The sequence below is a fragment of the Typopeltis vanoorti genome, chromosome 15, assembly GCF_054136105.1.
Source record: "Typopeltis vanoorti isolate ZY-2024b chromosome 15, IOZ_Tvanoo_1.0, whole genome shotgun sequence".
Taxonomy (NCBI): Eukaryota; Metazoa; Arthropoda; class Arachnida; order Uropygi; family Thelyphonidae; genus Typopeltis; species Typopeltis vanoorti.
Window position 1 is genome coordinate 70,571,595 of NC_143563.1, and position 21,217 is coordinate 70,592,811.

General features: G+C 35.2%; 1 protein-coding gene across 2 annotated transcripts in view; it reads right to left on the reverse strand.

Moving 5' to 3' along the window:
* Nucleotides 1-21,217, reverse strand: part of LOC150098866 (serine beta-lactamase-like protein LACTB, mitochondrial) — a 166,987-nt gene that overhangs the window by 137,636 nt on the left and 8,134 nt on the right. For both annotated transcript variants that reach the window (XR_016549497.1, XM_090405065.1), the window contains exon 2: nucleotides 16,173-16,239. Coding sequence is in view for 1 of the 2 variants with exons in the window: in XM_090405065.1 (XP_090261191.1) it covers nucleotides 16,173-16,239 (67 nt within the window). In the remaining variant the exon portion in view is untranslated. The remainder of the gene's footprint in view (nucleotides 1-16,172; nucleotides 16,240-21,217) is intronic.

A 21,217-nucleotide genomic window follows, 5' to 3' on the forward strand; every position in this document is an offset into this window, starting at 1 on the left:
AGCCAAATTAAAACTTAGAATGATAATTTTTTTAAATGCTGATATAATTAGTAATTCTAATTTGATTTTAGTTCATTATAAAAATTTCAGACAGATGAAGAAACTAAACATCTTTACTGTCAGTATGTACCTATTCAATAATGAAAAATTTACATGACTATGAACATTTTTGATGGTAAAAAAATCTTTGTGTAAATCATTCAATTAACAAAATGTTGCATTTTTGAAGGAAAAAAAAAGATTTTACACTTCACACTGAAAATATTCAACACTGAGTACTGTAATTACTAGAGATCATATTGCAAAATCAATAAAAAAAAAATAATACAAAGAATTACTACAGATCAGAAATATATATCCTTCTATAAGATTGTTCAGACCAAATATGGAGAGAACAATAAGAAACTAAGTAAAAGGATGCAAATAAACAAGGGATAAAAAGCATATTATTTATGTTATGCTGAACAAGTGGTGGGTGAGTAAAAAAATAGTCTTGTCTCAGTCATGCCTACACAGATTTGGTTTACTGGATTCCAGAAATATGAAAGTATGCAGAGAACCAAAATAGAGAACTATAGAATCAAATTATATAAGAAAGGATATAAAGTGAAATAAGGAAACATAAGCTTGGTTAGCAGAAGAATAAGAAAAATATATGATTGGCAACAACAATGCACATAAAACAGTCAGTCCTAATTACACGAGTGGACATACAAGCAAGACTGAGTACTGGGCTTATTTTTCAACTGAATTCCCATCATGATATATAGAAGTGAAATGTGGCCATTAACGTAAAAAATTGACCAACAAGCTGATCACTGAATGACTCAGAGAACAGCCAACCACAAGCCAGTAATAACATGGGCAACTAACTACAAGGGATGACATTAATAACCAACCACAAATAAGTATAAGTGAGTGATAACAGGAGCAAACAAATGCATTCAATCAACAGTACTTGTTTTTTCAATCTTTCTTCCTTTTCCGCTTTACGTTTGCAATATTGAAAACCCGATTTCTTTTTATCCATTTTCAAAATCCAGTCACTGAAATATTTATAAATAAAAATAAACTTAATTATAAAAAACATGGACTTTAAACTATTCAGTAATTCACAAATAATTTTTTATACATTTACTTAATGAAGTATTTATCAATTAGGCATATAAATGTATATGATAGATAAGTTATAATCTAATAATTCAACAATATCGTTTTCTATGAACATAATTGACAAATTTCTCAAATGCATCTGACTTAACGAATTGTGTAAATATTTTTAACGCGTTTAAGTATAGAAAATGAGCGTTCACTGCTACCATTACAAACAGGCAGTGCCAGGGCCGCATTTATACTTTTGGAGGCCCGAGACGCAACATCATTATGAGGCCTCAAAAATAAGCACTTTTTTAGTTTATTGAAAATAAAAGTCAACATTTCCATAATAATAATTTTAATAACCCAATATAACATTGGTATACATATATTTGCATTTGAAAAAAACATATAAAAATAAATCAGTTCAAATTTAAATTTTAAAAAATCAATAACTAAAAGGGTTTTTTTTCTGGCTTTGGTTTTAGCAAATATATCTAAAATGATATAATTAATCGAGTCTATTACATCTGAATCAATGCATAATAACCACAGGATCACTTGTTTTACTTTGGTGCAAGTTTCTTCTTAAATAATTTTTTATTCATTTCGATGCTGAAAATGAGCGTTCAGCTTGCATTTGAAATAGGCATCATCGAAAATATTTTTAAAATTGTTTCTATGTTCGGAAAAGTAGACCTTAACCCATCGTTTATAAATTTGTACATATTTTTAATTGAAGAATTTTCTTCCTTCATCAATATTAAAAACTGCTTAACTTCATCAATAAATTTTTCTGGATGAACATCAGTCCCATAAGTTTGTAAAATTTTATTAATAGTAGTCTTGTACTTGTCTTGATCTATATCTTTCTTCAAAAAAAAAAAAAAAAAAAAAGCCAAACATATCTAATCTGCCGAAATAGCTTTTTGTTCTTTCATTAATTTCCAAAATTAGCTTATTGCAAATGACATTAAAAGTGTTCACAGTGAAATTTTCTTTCCCATGTAACATAATCTCATGTTTCTCATTGTAGTTTGAGAAACTTCGTCACTCATTTTTTTTTTTTTTCGTTTTCTAACTCTTTCCTTTTCATCTTTAAATTTTGTCTCATCTGATAATAAATTTGCTTCTTCATTTACAGCAGCAAAACTATTTCTTATATCTAAAATAAAACCAACTAAAGACTGTAACGAATTATTAGCTAAAAACAAATCCATATCGGGATCTTGTAGAGATTTACTAGTAGCATCTATTTGTTGTAAACTTTTGTCCCATGCAACTGTTAAAATTGCTGTTTCTGGTTTCTCAAAATGTTCAGCCAATGATGAGCTCTCTAATTTAGAAATAAGTTTCTCATGAGGAGAAATGGATAGTACAAGTAATGAGTCTTTAATTTCTTTATATCTACGTTTATATCTAAATATATCGAAAATCTTTCTGCGAAAGATTTCAATTGTAGTGTTGATTGTTGATTTTGAGAATGTTGATTTTGTTTGACAAGTATCATAGTTGCTACAAAAATTCTGAATACCAAAAAAATATTAAAAGGTATGGTAATAATTTAGTATAAGGATAAAAGTTTTTTTTTTAAAAAAAAGAAAAGAAAAGAATTTAAATGCAATCCAATTAAGCTTGCTAATCAAGGTAAAAATAGGAATTTCATCAACTCTAAAGTTCAGATATTCTCACTAAAAATAAAAATTTTGAATTTGCGGTAATAAAAATTGTAGCAAAAATCGTTATATTTATGGAATTACAACATACATCTAAATATAAATATAAACTGTTTCAGTTTGCAGTAACATGCATAGTATGCCTCTCTGGTTGACAGAATGGTTAATGTAGCTGCTTTCCAACCACACACTTTAGGTGAAAGGTAAATTTTGTTGCCTAATGCGAGACCACCTTACTTACTGGAAGCATGGGATTCAAATAAAAAGCATATAATATATATATATATATATATATATATAACTTGTATAATTATATTTTTGTCATATATATATATATATATATATATGATGAATGAATGATCATTAACTCAGTTAACATACATATTTTTTAAAAGATTTGAATGACTAGAACCGAGATTTAAGTTAAAAGGTTTTAATATTAAAACACTACTAGTTTCGGCTTGTAACAGCCTTCATCAGGTGACATTATAAAAGAAAGAAAAAAAGAAAAAACACTAAAACACCGAAGCTAAATAAACTATGACCATCATAGAGACTCTCTATACATAATTGACATTAAAACATTGTGGTTGTATTTAAAGCTGTTCTTTCATTCATTGTATTGTTGGGAAAGTATGTGCTAGTAGCATCTCGTGAACACCAGTACATGCTTACAGCTGAATGACTATCTAGGAGGTTGTAGCTCAAGTTATTATTTAGATGAACAGGATTGAAGATGATTTCCCTAGATTCTACGATTTTTCTCTCTAGTTCATCATTGCAATGGAAGATGTTAATTGATTTTTCCGCAGACTTTGTGGCTTTGGCTTTCATCATTAGGATTAGCGAAGAAAAGGATATGACTTGATAATGCACTGGCTCCCTGTCTCTTGTAAGTAATGTCCCTCATGTGTTCTTCAATATGCAATTCGACAGATTTGTCTGTCTGCCCAAAATAAGGAATATCACAATCACACAATATTTTATATACACCAGGGTATTTTAGATGATGATGATAAGTTTTGGGTGGCTTATTAAGAAACGGATTTTAGGAAGTGGAGTGAACAAGGTTCTGATATTATTTTCTTAGAACTTTTGCCAATTTATGTGAAACTGTACTTATGTAAGGAATATATATATTGCCTTTGAATCTATTTGTTTCTTCTGAGCGATGTCTAGGAGGATTAAGAAGAAATCTTTCAATGATTCTCTTGGAATATCCATTAACTTTGAAAGAAGTTTTGAGATGGCTTATTTCTGTAAGAAGTTCATTTGGGTCATCCAGAAGATGACTGACTATGTAGATATCTGTTGGTATGTGTGGGCTTTCTATATATCGATATTTTGAGTTTACCAGAAGAGCGGGTCAGTTTGACATCGAGAAAAGGAGGGAATTATCCGTTTCAAGCTTGGCAGTAAACTTAATACTTTGATGTCAGCTAATGAGATATTCGAGGAAAACCATAAGGGAATTATGTCCATGGCTCCAAATAATGAAGACATCATCTACGTTTCCAAACTTTAGGTGTTAAAATAAAGGAAGAGATAGCCTTGGTTTCAAAATCCTCTAAGTAAATATTTGCGAGTACAGGGGATAAATGATTACCCATAGCCAGTCCATGATTTTGCTTGTATATAGTATCTTTAAATTTGAAGTAACTGGACTTGATGCAATGTGTAAGCAAGGCTAACATTTTTTTGGATAACTTGTCCTTGAGTAATGTTAGGACTTCATCTGTTGGGACATTAGCGAACAAAGAAGTTATGTCCAAGCTAGCCATGATTTCATCTTCATTAACTGTTATATCCTTGATGTATGTAACAAATTCTAGTGTTCTTGATAAAGGATGGTGACTTTCCTGAAAAACTTTTGAGGTATTTGGCAAGATATTTTGAAAGGTTGTACATCGGAGAATTGATACCTTCTACAATGGGGGCGTAGTGGGGTGTTCTCTTTATGGATTTTAGGAACGCCATATATGCGAGGAATTAACGGATGGAGAGCGCGTAGAGATAAGCAAATGTCTTGGGATAATTCAGTGATTGTTTTTAATAAGTTGTTTGTGATTTTGAAGTTCACAAGTTGGATCTCTCTCGAGTATTGAATAGGCATCATTTTGTAGTAATTCAAGCATTTTATTTTAAAAATGTTATGGATTAAACTGACCATATATTTAATCTCTGGATTAAACTGCTGAGTCACTCAATGGTTAGTCAATACAAGTCAAACATTTACTAAGAGTAAATTTCCAGAAAAGGAGATTTACTTCTAAATTAAATTAAATCTAAATTAGATTAATTTCCAAATTATTATTTGGAATTTAGTAATATTGATAAGAACAATAGACCAGGTAGTTCAGAAGCGAAAACCATCTATGACAAAATGAAACTAGTTTATTTAATTAAAAACGCAAAAATACAACCAATTTATTAAATATATATTTATAGAGTCATAATTAAAAGGACTCTAATAATAATAATAAGATTTCTATAGATGTGTCTCATCTTGTTTTAGTATTATCAAAATTATCAAATTATTCTGAAGTATTATGAATTTTGCTATTTTATTATTATGCCGCTAATGATGTCAGGAAGGGCATTCGGTCGAAAAACTTCAATGCTAGATCAAACTATGATATGAGTCAAAGAGAAAATGATATAAGGGCTAGGGCATACCCCTTAAGCGATGCGCAGCCACATCGCCCTACAGCTACGAGAAGTGGACGAGGGCTACCGCATCAAGGGCGGGTGCGGTTAAAGAAGCGAGCCCAGCAGGTGGAGAGGATGTTGCGAGTGGGAACACTGAATGTTGGAAGCATGACTGGAAGGGAAAGAGAGGTGGCAGACATGATGAGGAAGAGGAAGTTGGACATTTTATGTGTGCAGGAGACAAGGTGGAAGGGGGGAAAGGCAAAGGAACTGGGAGATGGATATAAATTTTTCTACTCTGGAGCAAATAACGAGGGAAGAAATGGTGTAGGAATTGTGGTGTGTGGCAGAATGAAGGGTGAAGTACTGGAAGTGGGTAGAAGGAACAACAGGATCATGTGAATGAAATTGGGTCTTGGAGAAGAGCGGGTGGTCGTATTATGTGTATATGCCCTGCAAGTTGGTTGTACGGCAGAGGGGAAAGATGAGTTCTGGAACGTGTTAGATGAATGAGGGATTGGAAGAAAATGAGATGGTGATTGTCGGAGGAGACTTGAACAGACACATAGAAAGACAGAATAGAGACTGTGAAAGGGTGCATGGTGGCCACGGAGTGGGAATGATGAACCAGGAAGGAGAGAGGGTTGTGGACTTTGCAGTAGCGTTTGATTTGGCAATTGTGAACTCGTTTTTCTACAAGAGGAAAGAACACTTGATAACATTTAGGAGTGGTAACAACAGTTCACAAATTGACTACATTTTGACTAGAAGAAAACATCTTAAGGTTGTGACAAATTGTAAAGTAATTCCAACAGATCAAGTAGCACAGCAACACCGACTGCTGTGCGCAGACTTTAAAATAAGATCAAAGATAAGAACCTCTGGATGCCATGGGATGAAGACAATTAAGTGGTTTCGCTTAAAAGAGGAGAGTGTGAGGAATCGTTTTAGGGAGAGGGTGTTAGAGAGGTTTTCGGATGGACTAGAAAGTGTACAAGATTGGTGGAAACATAATTCAAAAGTAATTCTGAGCTGTGCAATCGAGGTGCTTGGTGAGACATCTGGAAAGATTAGAGAGCAGAAGGAGGGTTGGTGGTGGAATAATAATGTACAAGTGGCAGTGACAGCTAAGAGGAAGGCAAAGCAGAAGCGGGATGAGTCAAGAGTGGAAGAGGACAGAGAGGTGTACAGAGAGAGAAAGCAAGAAGCTAAGAGAGTTGTGGCACAGGCAAAGGCATATCAAGATCTGTATGATCAATTAGAAACAAAGGAAGGACAGAGAAAAATTTACCAACTAGCGAAATGTAGAAATAAAGCAGCAAAGGACATCTTACATGTGAGCCAGATCAAAGACGCTGAAAGAAGAGTATTATGGAGGGATGTGGACATAAGAAACAGATGGAAAATGTACATTGAGGGACTTTTGAATGAGGAAAATGCAAGGACTCACAGAGGAGATGGGCAGCCTTCTGAGGGGATGGTGCAGAACATCAGTAGAGTGGAAGTGACGGAGGCCATGAAGAGGATGAGGAATGGAAAATCGGTGGGTCCCGACAGAATTCCAGTGAAAGCATGGAAGGCACTGGGGGAAAAGGGAATTGACCTGCTGTGGGACCTGTTCATGAAAGTTTGCCAACAGGAAAATATACCCGAGGAATAGAGGGAGAGTACTCTTGTTCCCATCTACAAAGGTAAAGGGGATGCACAAGACTGTAAAAATTACAGAGGAATAAAGTTGATGTCCCACACAATGAAAATCCTAGAAAGGGTTCTTGATGGTAGATTGAGGAAGGAGGTGGAGATTGAAAAGGAACAATTTGGCTTCATGCCTGGTAGATCAACAACAGATGCAATCTTTGGGTTACAGCAGATGATGGGAAAGTATCGAGAGAAACAAAGGGAGCTACATCTGGCATTTATTGATCTGGAGAAAGCATACGATAGAGTGCCAAGGCAAGAAATCTGGAGGTGTCTGAGGGAGAAGAAGGTGCCGGAGAAATATGTCAGATTGTTGCTGGAAATGTACAGAAAATGCGAAGACAAGTGTTCGGACCTGTCTAGGACAGACAGAAAGTTTTGAAGTAACAGTTGGCTTGCATCAAGGGTCAGCATTAAGTCCATTTCTGTTTAATATTGTGATGGAGGTGAGAGAAGATGCGCCTTGGACAATGTTGTATGCAGATGACATCTTGCTGTGTGCAGATTCAAGAGAAGAAGCGGGAACTAAACTGGAAAGATGGAGAAAAGTACTGGAAGAGAGAGGTATGATACTTAGCAGAAGTAAGACAGAGTATGTGTGTTGCACAGTGGGCAGAGGACAGGAGACAGATCTGGAACTGGAAGGAAATGTCATCAGGAAGGTGAGAGACTTTAGATACTTAGGTTCAACAGTGGAAGAAAATGTAGGAGCTGAGAAGGAAGTGGAATGCAGGATACAAGCGGGTTGGAGGAACTGGAGGGAGATGGCTGGAGTGTTATGCAATAAGAGGGTGCCGATCAATCTGAAAGGCAAAATCTATAGGACAGTAGTGAGGCCAGCTATGACATATGCTATAGAAACTGTGGCCGTGAGAAAAATAACATCAGCAGGATGGAAGTAGCAGAAATGAGAATGCTTAGGTGGATGTGCGGTGTGACGAGAAAGGATCGTTTGAGAAATGACTATGTCAGGGGAACAGTGAAAGTTACGAACTTAGGAGCAAAAATACAGGAGGCAAGGTTCAGATGGTTTGGTCATGTGATGAGGAGGGAGGATGAATGTGTGGGAAGAAGGGTCATGCAGATGGATGTGTAAGGAAGGCAGAAGCATGGGCGGCCAAAGAAGAGATGGAGGGAGCTGATAGAAGAGGACTTGAGGATGAAGAACTTGGATGTGGTGACAGCTCAAGACAGGAAGGTGTGGAGGAGACTCATTATAAACAGTGACCCCACTTAAGTGGGAGAAGCTGCAGAAGAAGAAGATTATTATGCTGCTAATATTTCTACAAATGCAGCACTTTTTACAACAAAACTGGCTAAGTTATGTTGAATATATCTGTTCGCAATTATACACAAAATCTCTTTGACCTAATAAAAATGTAGAATGCTGATGAAACTTCATCAGCATTCTATCTGTTAAAATGCAATTACCTCCCCCTCCATTAGTGGATTATTGTCTTTATGTGCACTGTATTACTTCGAATTTCTTTACTGTCTTATGATATTTGACCCTTTTTTGCTGCACAATTTATTTATTGTGTCTCTTCCCAAATAAAAACGAATTTCACATGTGCGAAAATAAATAATCAAAATGTTTGTTTGGATTGGAAATATTATGTCAAATATTTATATTTTTTAAATAACATTTATTGAAATAAATATGACATTTTGCTTTCTTTCCTTGAAAATAAAATTATATGGGTCACACATTTCAATTTTAGGAACATTTTTTTTTAATGAACAACAAATGATGTTAAACATTACTAGGGGGTTCCGATTGTGGGTCTTTTTAATATCAAAAATTCATATCCAATGGTATTTTATCAGAGATTCTTCACCTTTGTCTTTTGCTTGAAACTGCAACAGTACAATTACTTTGGAAAAATAATGAATTCAAACAAAAAGAAAGTGCACATATGTTATCTAACAGTATTTTTTTCGTGTGTGTGTGTGTGTGGGGTGGGGGGTGATAAGTTTGGGAGGGTGATAATTAGCCATTAAAGGCGAATTAATTCTGTTATGAAAATTTTGGAAATAAAATTTCATTTTGACGCACGCACCTACACATGTTTCGAAGGATAAAGTGTAGAGAAAATATAGCTACTTCAAAACTGCCGTTTATTTCGATTTGTAGGGAGTGATTGGGAGAAACCAAGAAAGTTGAAATGCAAAAACCTACATATTACATTTATAAAAATTATGCGTTACATGATATGATTCTCTATAAAGCAAAATTTAAAAGTGCGAACCTTCACGCAATCTGTGAACTAACCTTCGAACTAAGATTACACTGGCCAACAAAAAAAAATTTTTTTCTGCTGATTATGATTTGACACTTGTTTTTTACTAATTTGGGTGCGCTGATTTCAAATATCAAACCCATTTTTCTCTATCACGTCAGGTTTTTCCTCTATGGCATTTTCTTTTTGCTAATTTGTAAGTTTTTGATAGTTTTAAGGAGGCAGTACTATTTAGAGGATCAAAAAAATCGATGTTTTAATATTATTTTTTGAAAGTATGTACTTTTACAAATCTGTTCCTAACTTTTTATCAAGAAATTCAAAAAATTCCCAAAGATATAGCCTATTATTCAAAGCGGTGTGCAGATCAGAATCGGAGCACTTACCGCTCTCGCTTGTTAGTAAACGAATAAATGCGTAAGAACCTGCAACAGCACGTACTGGCGCTTTGAATGCGAGAGAGGCCGATAACCGACCTAATACATTTAGGTGATGAAAAGTAGGCGATGACAACTGCCTAAAAAAATGAATGCTATATGCATCATAGCGGACAAAGAATGATCGAAATCAATCAATTGTTAATCGATCGTGAAAGTATGATGAGTGCTTATAACGTTTCAATAAAGTCTCTGGTTTTTTTTTGTCTTGTTAATTGCATGTTAGTCAGCAGTGAAGAAAATACATCATGTCTACTACTCGAAAATGTGTCAATATGTAGATTCCTTCTGCTACATTTGTGGCAGCTTTACTGTTCCCAATCAAAGGACAAATATCACTGATTTCGTTAAGAAAGTGTACTTTGCATACTTTGACGTAAAACTTGCAGATCAGGACAATTCATGGGCTCCAAATAAAGTGTGTAAGTCATATGTAGAAAATTTACGACAGTGGAGCAAGGGAAAATGTCAAAAATTAGCTTTTGGCAATCCATTGATTTGACGTGAACCGAAAAATCACATAGATGATCGCTATTTTTGTTTAGTTCAGCCTACTGGTTATAATAAGAAGAATAAGAAAAAAATTGTGTATCCAAATCTCGACTCAGCAATTCGGCCAGTTGCTCATTCCAATGAAATAGCCGTGCCAATTTATAAAGGACTTCCTTTACTTGAGAACGAGCATGATTGGGATATGCCAGATGTTCTTGAGGAGCAAGACCCGGATGTTGATTTAGACAATGAAAATTTAATTTCTAGTTCTGGACCGCAACGTTTTACTCAAGCGGAATTGAATGACTTAGTAAGAGATTTGGGCGTATCAAAGGAATCATCAAAATTGTTACCTTCAAGATTAAATAAAAAAAACTTACTGGAGCAAGATACGAAGATAACTTTTTATTGTAGCAGGGAAAGTAATCTTGTACAATATTTTAAACACAAGTGTGGGTTTGTTTACTGTAACAATGTGTCAAGTTTACTAACTGAAATGAGCGTTGTACAATATCATCTAAATGAGTGGTGTTTATTTATCGACAGTTCAAGCAGAAGTCTCAAGTGTGTCTTACTACACAATGGGAATGTATATGGCTCAATTCCTATTGGCTATTCAGTCCACTTAAAGGAAACATATGAGGACATTAAAAAGGTTCTGAAGTTATTAAAATATACAGACCATAACTGGATCATCTGTGTGGATCTTAAAATGGTGAACTTTTTACTTGGCTTTCAAAGAGGATATACAAAGTTTCCATGTTTTCTATGCTTCTGGGATAGTTGAGCTAGAAACCAATACTGGAGTCAGAAACATTGGCCTCTTAGAATATCCTTAAATGTTGGAGAACAGAATGTTATAAATCAACCTTCAATCGACAGAGAAAAGATCACTTTTTCACCTCTACACATCAAACTAGGTCTTATGAAGCAGTATGTTAAAGCTTTAGATTTACAAGGTGACTCCTTTCTTTTAGGCTTGCACGGTGATCCGAATACATTTTTGGAAATTATGGAGACAACTACCGTGTTTGAATAAAAACTTTAGTTTAATATTACAAAAATTTTACAATTCGACATTTCGACCTTTATGTCAAGGTCATCTTCTGGAGCGTACAAATATACACAAGAAACAAGCTATACTACAATCATACTGGTTCGTTAAAGACACTGACTAACCGCTACCACAATTGTTGGCCTGACCTCTGGTGGAAAAAAAAAAAAAAAAAAAAAATTATACATCAACGCTAGAGTCCTATTATTTGTGTTGTCTACTATATACATATATTAACATCATTCCAGCCAGTTGGAGTGGAATGGTTTCTAATACTAGCGGATTGGCTAGAGTCCTGACTTATGTTGAATCTTTCATATTAGGTTGGCTGAATGTGTGCTATTCAGATCCTTGGAATTTTCACACCATCTTTATTGTTGATATTTGGGTGGTTTATCAGGATTTCGCAGGATTCTTTAAATTTTCTTTCGTACCATGTTTTTGTGCGGTGTAAGGAGCAGGTGCTTTTCCAGTTGATTTGGTGTAAGGTGTTAAGTGCATGGTCTGAGAGGCCTGCTTCACCATAATGGTTATATTTAATGTGTCTAATGTGTTCTTTCTTGCGTATAGGGATTGTCCGTCCTGTTTCACCAATGTACGGTAAGTTACAGGTGCAGCGGATGCAATAGACTCCAGGATGTGCTAATGGGAGGAGAGGATCCTTAGAGGAGCTGAATATGGTTTTAAGTTTAGTGGGTGGTTTAAAGGTGGCATTGAGGTTATAATGTTGTAGGATTCTGTTGATTTTTTCTGATAACCCTTTAATGTATGGAATGGCTATGGTTTTACTGTAATCTAGATTCATTTTTGTTGTGGTTTTATTGACAGTATTTTTGTTATAGCCATTGTTTATGAATGTGTCACTAATGATTTTTAGTTCTTGTCTAATAAGTTGTCTCTTATTAGACAACACAAATAATAGGACTCTAGCGTTGATGTATAATTTTTTTTTTTTTTTTTTTCACCAGAGGTCAGGCCAACAATTGTGGTAGCGGTTAGTCAGTGTCTTTAACAAACCAGTATGATTGTAGTATAGCTTGTTTCTTGTGTATATTTGTACGCTCCAGAAGATGACCTTGACATAAAGGTCGAAACGTCGAATTGTAAAATTTTAGTAATATTAAACTAAAGTTTTTATTCAAACATGGTAGTTGTCTCCATAATTTCCAAAAATGCATTACAAGGTGACTGTTTCCAATACATATGTGAAAAATTTCCACGACTTATTTATGAAAAAATTAAAGCCGGTGTATTTGATGGACTGCAAATTAGAACTTTAATGAGAGACCCAAATTTCATCAACTCTATGAAGGAAATTGAGAAAGAGGCCTGGACTTCATTTAAAATGGCTGCAAATAATTTTCTTGGAAACAAAAAAGCGTGCAATTACAAAGATCTAGTGGCTTGAAAATTTCCAGCGCCTAGGTTGCAACATGAGCATAAAGCTTCATTTCCTATACAATCATCTTGATAGATTTCCCAAGAATTTAGATGCTGTAAGCGATGAACAAGGCAAAAGATTTCATCAAGACTTAAAAACTATGGAAGATCGGTACCAAGGAAGATGGGATTCTCACATGATGGCCGACTACTGTTGGGATATTCAAAGGGATTGCCAAAACAGAACACACAGCAGAAACTACAAACAAAAATTTATTCCCTGAAACTCATGTGTAAGTAAAATTGTTATTTTTTTATAAATATTCTTGTAATTTTTAATGAATATTGTTAAGTAGTTATGTATCTACTTAACTACTTAACAATATTCATTAAAAATTACAAGAATTTTTAATGAATCTCTCGCATTCAAAGCGCCAGTATGTGCCATTGCAGGTTCGCATTTATTCGTTTACTAACAAGCGAGAGCGGCGAGCGCTCCGATTCTGATCTGCGCACCGTTTTGAATAATAGGCTATATCTTCGGAAATTTTTCGAATTTCTTGATAAAAAGTTAGGAACAGATTTTTAAAAGTACATACTTTCAGAAAATAATACTAAAAAATCGATTTTTTTGATCCTCTAAATAGTATACTGCCTCCTTAAAACTATCAAAAACTTACAAATTAGCAAAAAGAAAATGCCATAGAGGAAAAACCTGACGTGATAGAGATAGAGAAAAATGGGTTTGATATTTGAAATCAGCGCATCCAAATTAGTAAAAAACAAGTCTCATATAAAAGTCAGCAAATATTGTATTGGACTGTGTTATGAATAAAAAAGAAAACTTAATTAGGAACAGATGGAGCCTGTATTAATTTTTAGATTCGGATTTTCATGAATTTATACAATAATTGTTTGACAAAAATAATTATCTTCAATCAAGTTCTGGGAGAATTTTAAAATGTATTGGTGATTAAAATAATTAGCCAAAAAATTGATAGTGACATTGATCTTCCAAAGTGATACAATATGAAGTGAAGAAAGTATGAAAGGATTTCTTATTTTGCGCTGGCATTAAAAACTATAATGCCAGCCAAACTATAATTGCCATATAACACAAATACCAAATAATATCCTAAAAGCTATCACAAGTATATATGAAAATAATCAAATACAAATAAGACTAAATCACGAGCTATCATATACGAGAGAGAGATAAACCAAGGGGCCCGACAGGGATGTCCCCTCTCAGCAACTCTTTTTAATATCTACTTAAATGAAATAATAATAAAATGGAATAAAAATTTACATCAAGGAATTAAACTTTCTCCTAAAGTTAACTTAAACACTCTCCTCTTTGCCGATGACCAAACAATAATTACAAATTCTGAAGATAACTTACAGAAAGCTATTTTAAATCTAAATGAGATATCCAAGGATTATGGTATGATAATATCAACGGAAAAATCAAAAACTATGGCCTTTAAAGGACAAGATCCAGCAAGAACTAAAATAGTAATAGATAACAAGATTTTAGAACAGGTGAATTCATTTAACTACCTAGGATGTACGATCACATATGAAAATGAAAAAGATATAAACGTAAAAACTGCAAAATATTCAAAAATAACAGGTGTAATTAACTCTATATTTAAACCAAACCTAGTTCAAAAACAAAACAGGCTAAAAGTATACAATATATTAGTCCTACCAGTCTTAATGTATGGAAGCGAAATCTGGACAATAAAACAAAAAGACAAACAAAGATTAACAACAGCAGAAATGAAGTTTATGAGAAAAACTGCAAAGTATACCCTATTTGATCACAAAAGAAACAAAGATATTATGAAAGAATTAAACCAAGAACCAGTAATAGAAAAAATTAAAAAATATAAACATAAATGGATGGAACACGTTCAAAGAATGAAAACAGAAAGATTACCAAAACAAGCCTTAAAGTACAAGCCATTAAGAAAAAGAAAACCAGGACGTCCTCTTAAATGATTCAACGATGACTTCTAAGGCCGGAACAGGCCATGCTAGGCCTAAATCCTTGATACGGATGACGATCATGATTAAAAACTATAATTATACGATAAAAATAAGCCGCAAAATGAATATAATTCATAGGTATTTAGTCTGATATAACTTAGATTCTGGTTACCGAGCAAATGACAAGCAACTGCATTTCTTGCTGTAGGCAACTGAACATAGCTACCACATATGCCAAGTAATCTAGTTAAGTGCTCTTTTCAGCGTGAAGGATTATTGCCCCCTTCTAATGGACATGACTGTCAAACTACACTTCTTATCCATGTTCTTTCAGCAGGTGGACAGAATATTATCCAGGCTTGCTGGACGTGTACATAAGTCCAGTAAACAAATGGTACACTTACATATAAGAATTTTATGGAATACAGGAGTTCCTGTTAGTTTTATATAGTTTTATATGTAGCAAAATCTGGCACCCCGAAGTCTTGGTGCCCATAGGTGATTGCCCAGGTTCACCTAATGATAAAACCGGCTCTGGTTAGAGAAGTTAGTGACAATTTCACTCGATGCATATCTGGCGGTATATTTGGATTTTTCAAAGACCTTTGATAGACTGCCACTTGACAAGCTAACAGCTAAACTGAAAATTATGGGATGAGATAATAAACTAGTGAATTGGACAGCTGACTGGCTATCAGATAGGTATCAGTAGGTTGAGTATGGAATAGTATATCTGAAAAGAGGAAGGTCACTAGTGGAGTGCAACAGGGATCTGTTTTGGGGCCATTATTATTAACTTTTACATTAATGACACTGTGACCAGCTTAACTGCAGATGTGAAGCTGTCTGTTGATGATGCAAAGTTGGGAAGAGCTATGAGAAGTTGAATAGATGTTGAGGCCTTGTAGGAGGATTAAACTTGTAGCTCCACTCATTTGCTGTGACCAGGCAAATGAGTGGAGCTACAAGTTTAATGTTGCAAGGGTAAGGTCTTGAAATTTGGTATGCAGAGTGGAGAAATTTTGAAGAAAGTGGAGAAGATGAGAGATCTGGGAGTGATAAAGTTATTATCAGGTCTATGAAATGTCAGACATGAGAAATTGAGGGAATGCAACTTGCAGAGCTTTGTAAATAGAAGAAGAGAGGATATGATTGAGACATACAAGTTGGTAAGAGGTTGTTACCAGAGTAATGTGGAGGAGATTTTTCATAGAGTAAAGAGAGGCAATGATGGAACTAGAAGCCATCCTTGGAAGCTGTGAGGGTGTAAGCAGGGGAGTGAGAAGCAAGTTCTTTGCATGGAGAGTGATTGGTGAGTGGAATGCCTGAAAGTGTAGTAGGTGCAGAAACTGTGAATGGGTTTAGGGCACAGTTCGATGATCTTTATGTGTAAGAGAATATAGACTTTCCGCGAGGAGTCCTTTGACTTCATGGAGGTCTGATAATAATAATAACTTACCTTCTTCCCATACTGTTTCTCCATCTATGCTGACTCCAACAACTACTCCTGGAGCTCCCATCTCATCCTGCATAAATATTTTAATGTTTTATATTTAATGCATAAATTTTATTAATAAAATAGCATATTACATAGTATATTACAAACCAGCTTTTATATAAATATATATATATATATTGTTGGAAGATTTTCCACTTGGTTATACTATAAATTAAAGATACCAAGAAATTATATACTTGGTTTAATCCTTTATCCAAGTAAGCAAACAAGTTTGTGCCTGAACTATTTTCAGGACTGGGGGCAACTTGTATAAAGAAGCTAATGACTTCACATCACTTGCCTTAGTATCCCATAATGCAAAGTACATCTCCTTGTGGATATGTATAATGCCCGCAATGTATAATAAGTATATAATTTCTAGTATCTTTTAATTTATAGCTTATATATACATAAATAATGCATGTATAAGTTGGTTTTTTTCAAAATTATTTCTAGGATATTTTTATAAATAAGTTTTATCTGGTTAGCTTCTGGGATATATTACACTTTTCAAATGATTAATTTTTTTTCAAAACAGACTTGAATTCCTGCATGTCAGGAATTCTTGCAACTAAACTTGCACTTTAGTATCAGTCATAAAATGGAGAATTCTTGAAACAGAAGATATCATTAATAAAAAATAAATACATTATATATTTAAAATCTTCAATGAAACAGTAATGTGAATATTAGTTTATGTTAAGATCTATCATTTTTTTTTTAAATCTCCAGTGTATTATACATATGGATAGGTATGAACAAGTTTGTGTTAGCTAACAAGTGAGGCAGATATCTCACTAATCAGTTGTCAGCCTGAGCAGAGTACCATTGTTCCCTAATATATCATAATTGTTTTCAATCCCTGATCTGCTCAATTTATAAGCTTTGGTTAATTATTATCATTATTATTATGATGATTATTCAGGCCTCCATGGAGTGACAAGACTCATCGTGGGAGGCCTACCCTAGAAAAGATAGTCTATCATACCACTTTCTGAATCTATTGACTGTTCATGCTCTCACCATTCTATCAAGCAATACATTCTCCTTGTCCTCACTCCTTCTCCCTGTTCCACCAAATGAAAGAACTCCTTCAGTGTCAACCTAATAGCTACCTCTCAACTTAAAAGTCTCAATCATATCACCCCTCCTTCTACCTATCCCACTCTGTAATCCACATTCCCTCAGCCTATCCACATAACTAACATTGTACAGTTCAGATATTATCTTTGTTATCCGTCTCTGCACTCTTTCCATGGTTAATTTATCCCCTTCAAATCGTGAGGACCAAATTTGAACACAATAGTCCAGGCGTGGTCTGATCAGGGCTCTATACAATGGAATGACAACTCTTATCTCTGCAGGTCAGCATTCCTTCTCAGTATTGCAGCAATCCTCTTGAGTTACCTTCACCACCATTGCAATATGTTCCCTGAATTTCAGGTTTCTATTTCTATCAATCATCACCCCAAGATCCCTTGCCTCCCCCCCCCCACTTCCTCCAACAGAATATGAAGCCTACCATCGATGTATCCCAAACTTCAAGACTTTTAGCGGAATTAAACTGATACCTACATTTTCCCATCTGTCCAGTTTATTCAAATCTTCTTGTAGGGCTACCACATTTGCACTATTACTAATAACCCTTCCCAGCTTCACATCATCTGCAAACAATTGAATATCCCCCCCCTGCAGTCCTATTGTCAATATCATTGATATAAAGGTTAAACAATACAGGTCCGAGTACTGGGCCCCGTGGGACCTCACGTAACTTTCTGCTTCCTTGATACTGCTCCCTCATACACAACTCTCTGATACCTATTAGATAGCCAATCTTGAATCCATTTCACTAACCTCTAACATCTAAACTCACATGCTGCAACTTAAATATCAGCTTATCATGTGGTATCATGTCAAATGCCTTTGTAAAATCAAAAAATGACAGAATATGCCTTTCCCTCATCAACTGCTCTTGTCACTATTATAAGAGGCAATCATATTACGAAAACAAGATTGCTCCCTTAACAAATCCATGCTGAATCTCACAGATAACATTACCCCTCCATTTGTCCAATTCTGTAAATGATCCCTCACTAATTTCTCCAAAATCTTAACTACTGATGAAATACAAACTGGCTTTTAGTTTGACACTTCCAGTCTGCTACTACCCTTATGCAATGGCACTATCTCACCCTCCTTGGACACCTTTCCCATAGCCAGACTTTCATTGAAAATCCAGGCCGGAAATGTCAGTTTTTCTCAAAACTCATGGTGAAATCCCATCCAGTCCTATTGCTTTATTGATGTTCAGAGTACTCAGTATTTGAAACACACTCTTCTTGCACATCTGAACCTCAAAACTTTCTTATCTAGTATTAAAACCAATAAAGTGTTCATTGAACAACTCCATTATGTCCTTTGCATCAGTCATTCTATTCCCATTTTTATTCAACAATGTCATTCTTCCACAATTATTTCTCCTTCTACTGGCTACATAACGAAAGAATTCCTTAGAATTTTTTTAGGATTTTCTCTTCTCATATTCTAGTTTTGCCATCCTTACCAGACCAATCATTCTCCTGGCCTGAGTCTTATATTCATGCATCTGCTCTCCAACTCCCTCCTTATATATCTCTTCCATAACCTTCTTTTTACCTGCAGTTCCCGTTTGATATTGTTTGACATCCACACCAAACTGTGTTCTCTTCTTCATTCGTGGTATACAACTTGCTATTGCTGCTAATAAATATTCCTTCACAAGATCCCAAGGTACTGATGATATCTCACCCTTCCAATTCCTCCTTCTATGGAACTGCCTCAAGCTGATTTCTAAGATTGTTATAATCACCTGCCTTATAATTCCCTTTCTCTTTTTTCAATCATCACCTCCATATCCCTTGCCTCCCCTGCTTCTTTCAGTATAGTTCCTCTAAAAGAGTATGCAGCCACCTATATATGTAATGCTATGTCTAATTTTTATCATGTATAACTACAAATGTCGAGGCAAAAATATTAATTATCATCAGTTTTTCATGACGTGGTGGCACCTGAAAAAAATCAAACCACATTTATGTTATTTTTACTTCTCGTGGAAAGGCGTAGACGTTGGTTATGCATTTTTACTAAATAGCTTAAGGAAATACAATGTATACCAGGATATACATTAAAATAAATTTTAATACACTTCCAAGATTTCGGCAACATCACATTGCCATTTTCACAGGAACTTAAAAGCAAGACACGTGCATGCAAGCACAGCAAACAATAAATGGGGATGAAGCAGGAAGCTATTCTTTCTCCTAAAAGTCCTGATAGTGTCCCCTAGTGAGCAATGTTGGGCTGAAGGTCTTCTGATGTAGGTTTCCCAAATTTGGGGCAGTCTCATGCACCCAAATTTGTTCAAGGTTGGATTGTTTCTTAGGGCTGAGGCTGATTCCATGAAAAGCCTTTCGTATTTGAATTTAGTACAGTGTATTATCGTGGCTTTCTTCCACCATATTCTATGGCTGGTATCCAGCGCATGGTCTGCAAGACCAGAGTGGCTGTATTGGTGAAACTGGATGTAATCCTTGTGTTCTGAAATTCTGATATTAGCTGTCCTGCCTATTTGGCTAAGTAGGACAGCTTACAGCTGCAAGGGACCTGGTATACACCAGGTAGGTCTAGGGGAGGAGGTTGGTCTTTAGTAGAGCAGATAAGGGATGCCAATTTTTTATATGGTCTGTAACAAGAAGTTAAGCCATGTTTTTTTAGGATTTTTGTAATTTTTTCCGAGGTGCCTCGGATATAAGGTATGGTGATGGATTTAGAGTAATTCTTGTTGGGGGGGGGGGTTGTGGCTTATTGGTTTCAATATTTTTTGGATTTTTTTTTGGGGGGGGGGGAGTAGCCATTGGCTGAGAAAGTGTTGAGAATGTGGTTTAGTTCTGTGGTTAAGACATTGTCATTTGAACAGATAAGTTTAGCCCTGTTGTGTAGTGTCTTAATGACTCTATATTGTTGTGAGGGGGGGGATTGTGGTGAATGTATCTGCCTGTATGGATGGGTTTTCTACAGACTGAGAGAACTACAAACTAGTCACCCGCCAGCCTGATGGAACCAAGGTTCCATCAGGCTGGCGGGAAACTAGTGTGTCTAAGAAAGGAGGGCAGTTGTTTTTTTTCCTTCTCCCAGGGTGAATTTGATTCTGGGGTGTTGGTTGTTTAAGTGTGTTAAGAAGGAGAGGAGTGCATCGGAGCCATGTGGCCAAATATCGAACACATCATCAACATAGCAAAACCATATGGTTGGTTTTTGTGGGACAGAGTTTAAGGCTTTCTCTTCAAAAGTCTCCATATAAAAGTTGGCCAAGGGGCCAACTTTTATATGGGGACTTTTGGGGAGTGGGGAGAGTGGAGAACCCATGGCTGTCCCCTCTATTTCTTTGTAGAATTTTCCTTGCCAAACAAAATAGCCTGAGTTCGTTGTGAACTAAAATAGGGCTATGATATCGGGAGGAAATTTAGCTTGGATTAGCTCTAAGGATTCTTTGAGTGGGACATTTGTGAATAAGGAGGAGACATTAAAACTGACCACTACATCAGTGTGTTTGAGTGTAAGGTTTTCTATGCTGGCTTTGAAGTGGGCTGAGTTTTTTAAGTATGAAGGTGTGTTGCCACTTTTTCTGTTGTATCATTTGATCAATTAGATCAAATGATACAACACGGTTATGAAAAAACTTTCAAACTTTATAAGGACAAACAAATTAGGAAATTCAATGAACTTTACAAGAAAAAATCGGATGCAAAACACCCTCCCAGATACAAAGTGATTTTTAATTTGTCAAATCACAGTCTCACAAAAAATGAATTTGACATTCTCAAAAAAAAGGTTTTAACTTTGCGATTATGCCCAAAAACATTCCTAAAATGGATTTCATGTGTGGAATTGAAAAAGGCCTATATCCACTACCGCAAAACATAGCCAACACTATTAGATTCAAAAGTACGATAATCCTAGCCAAAGCA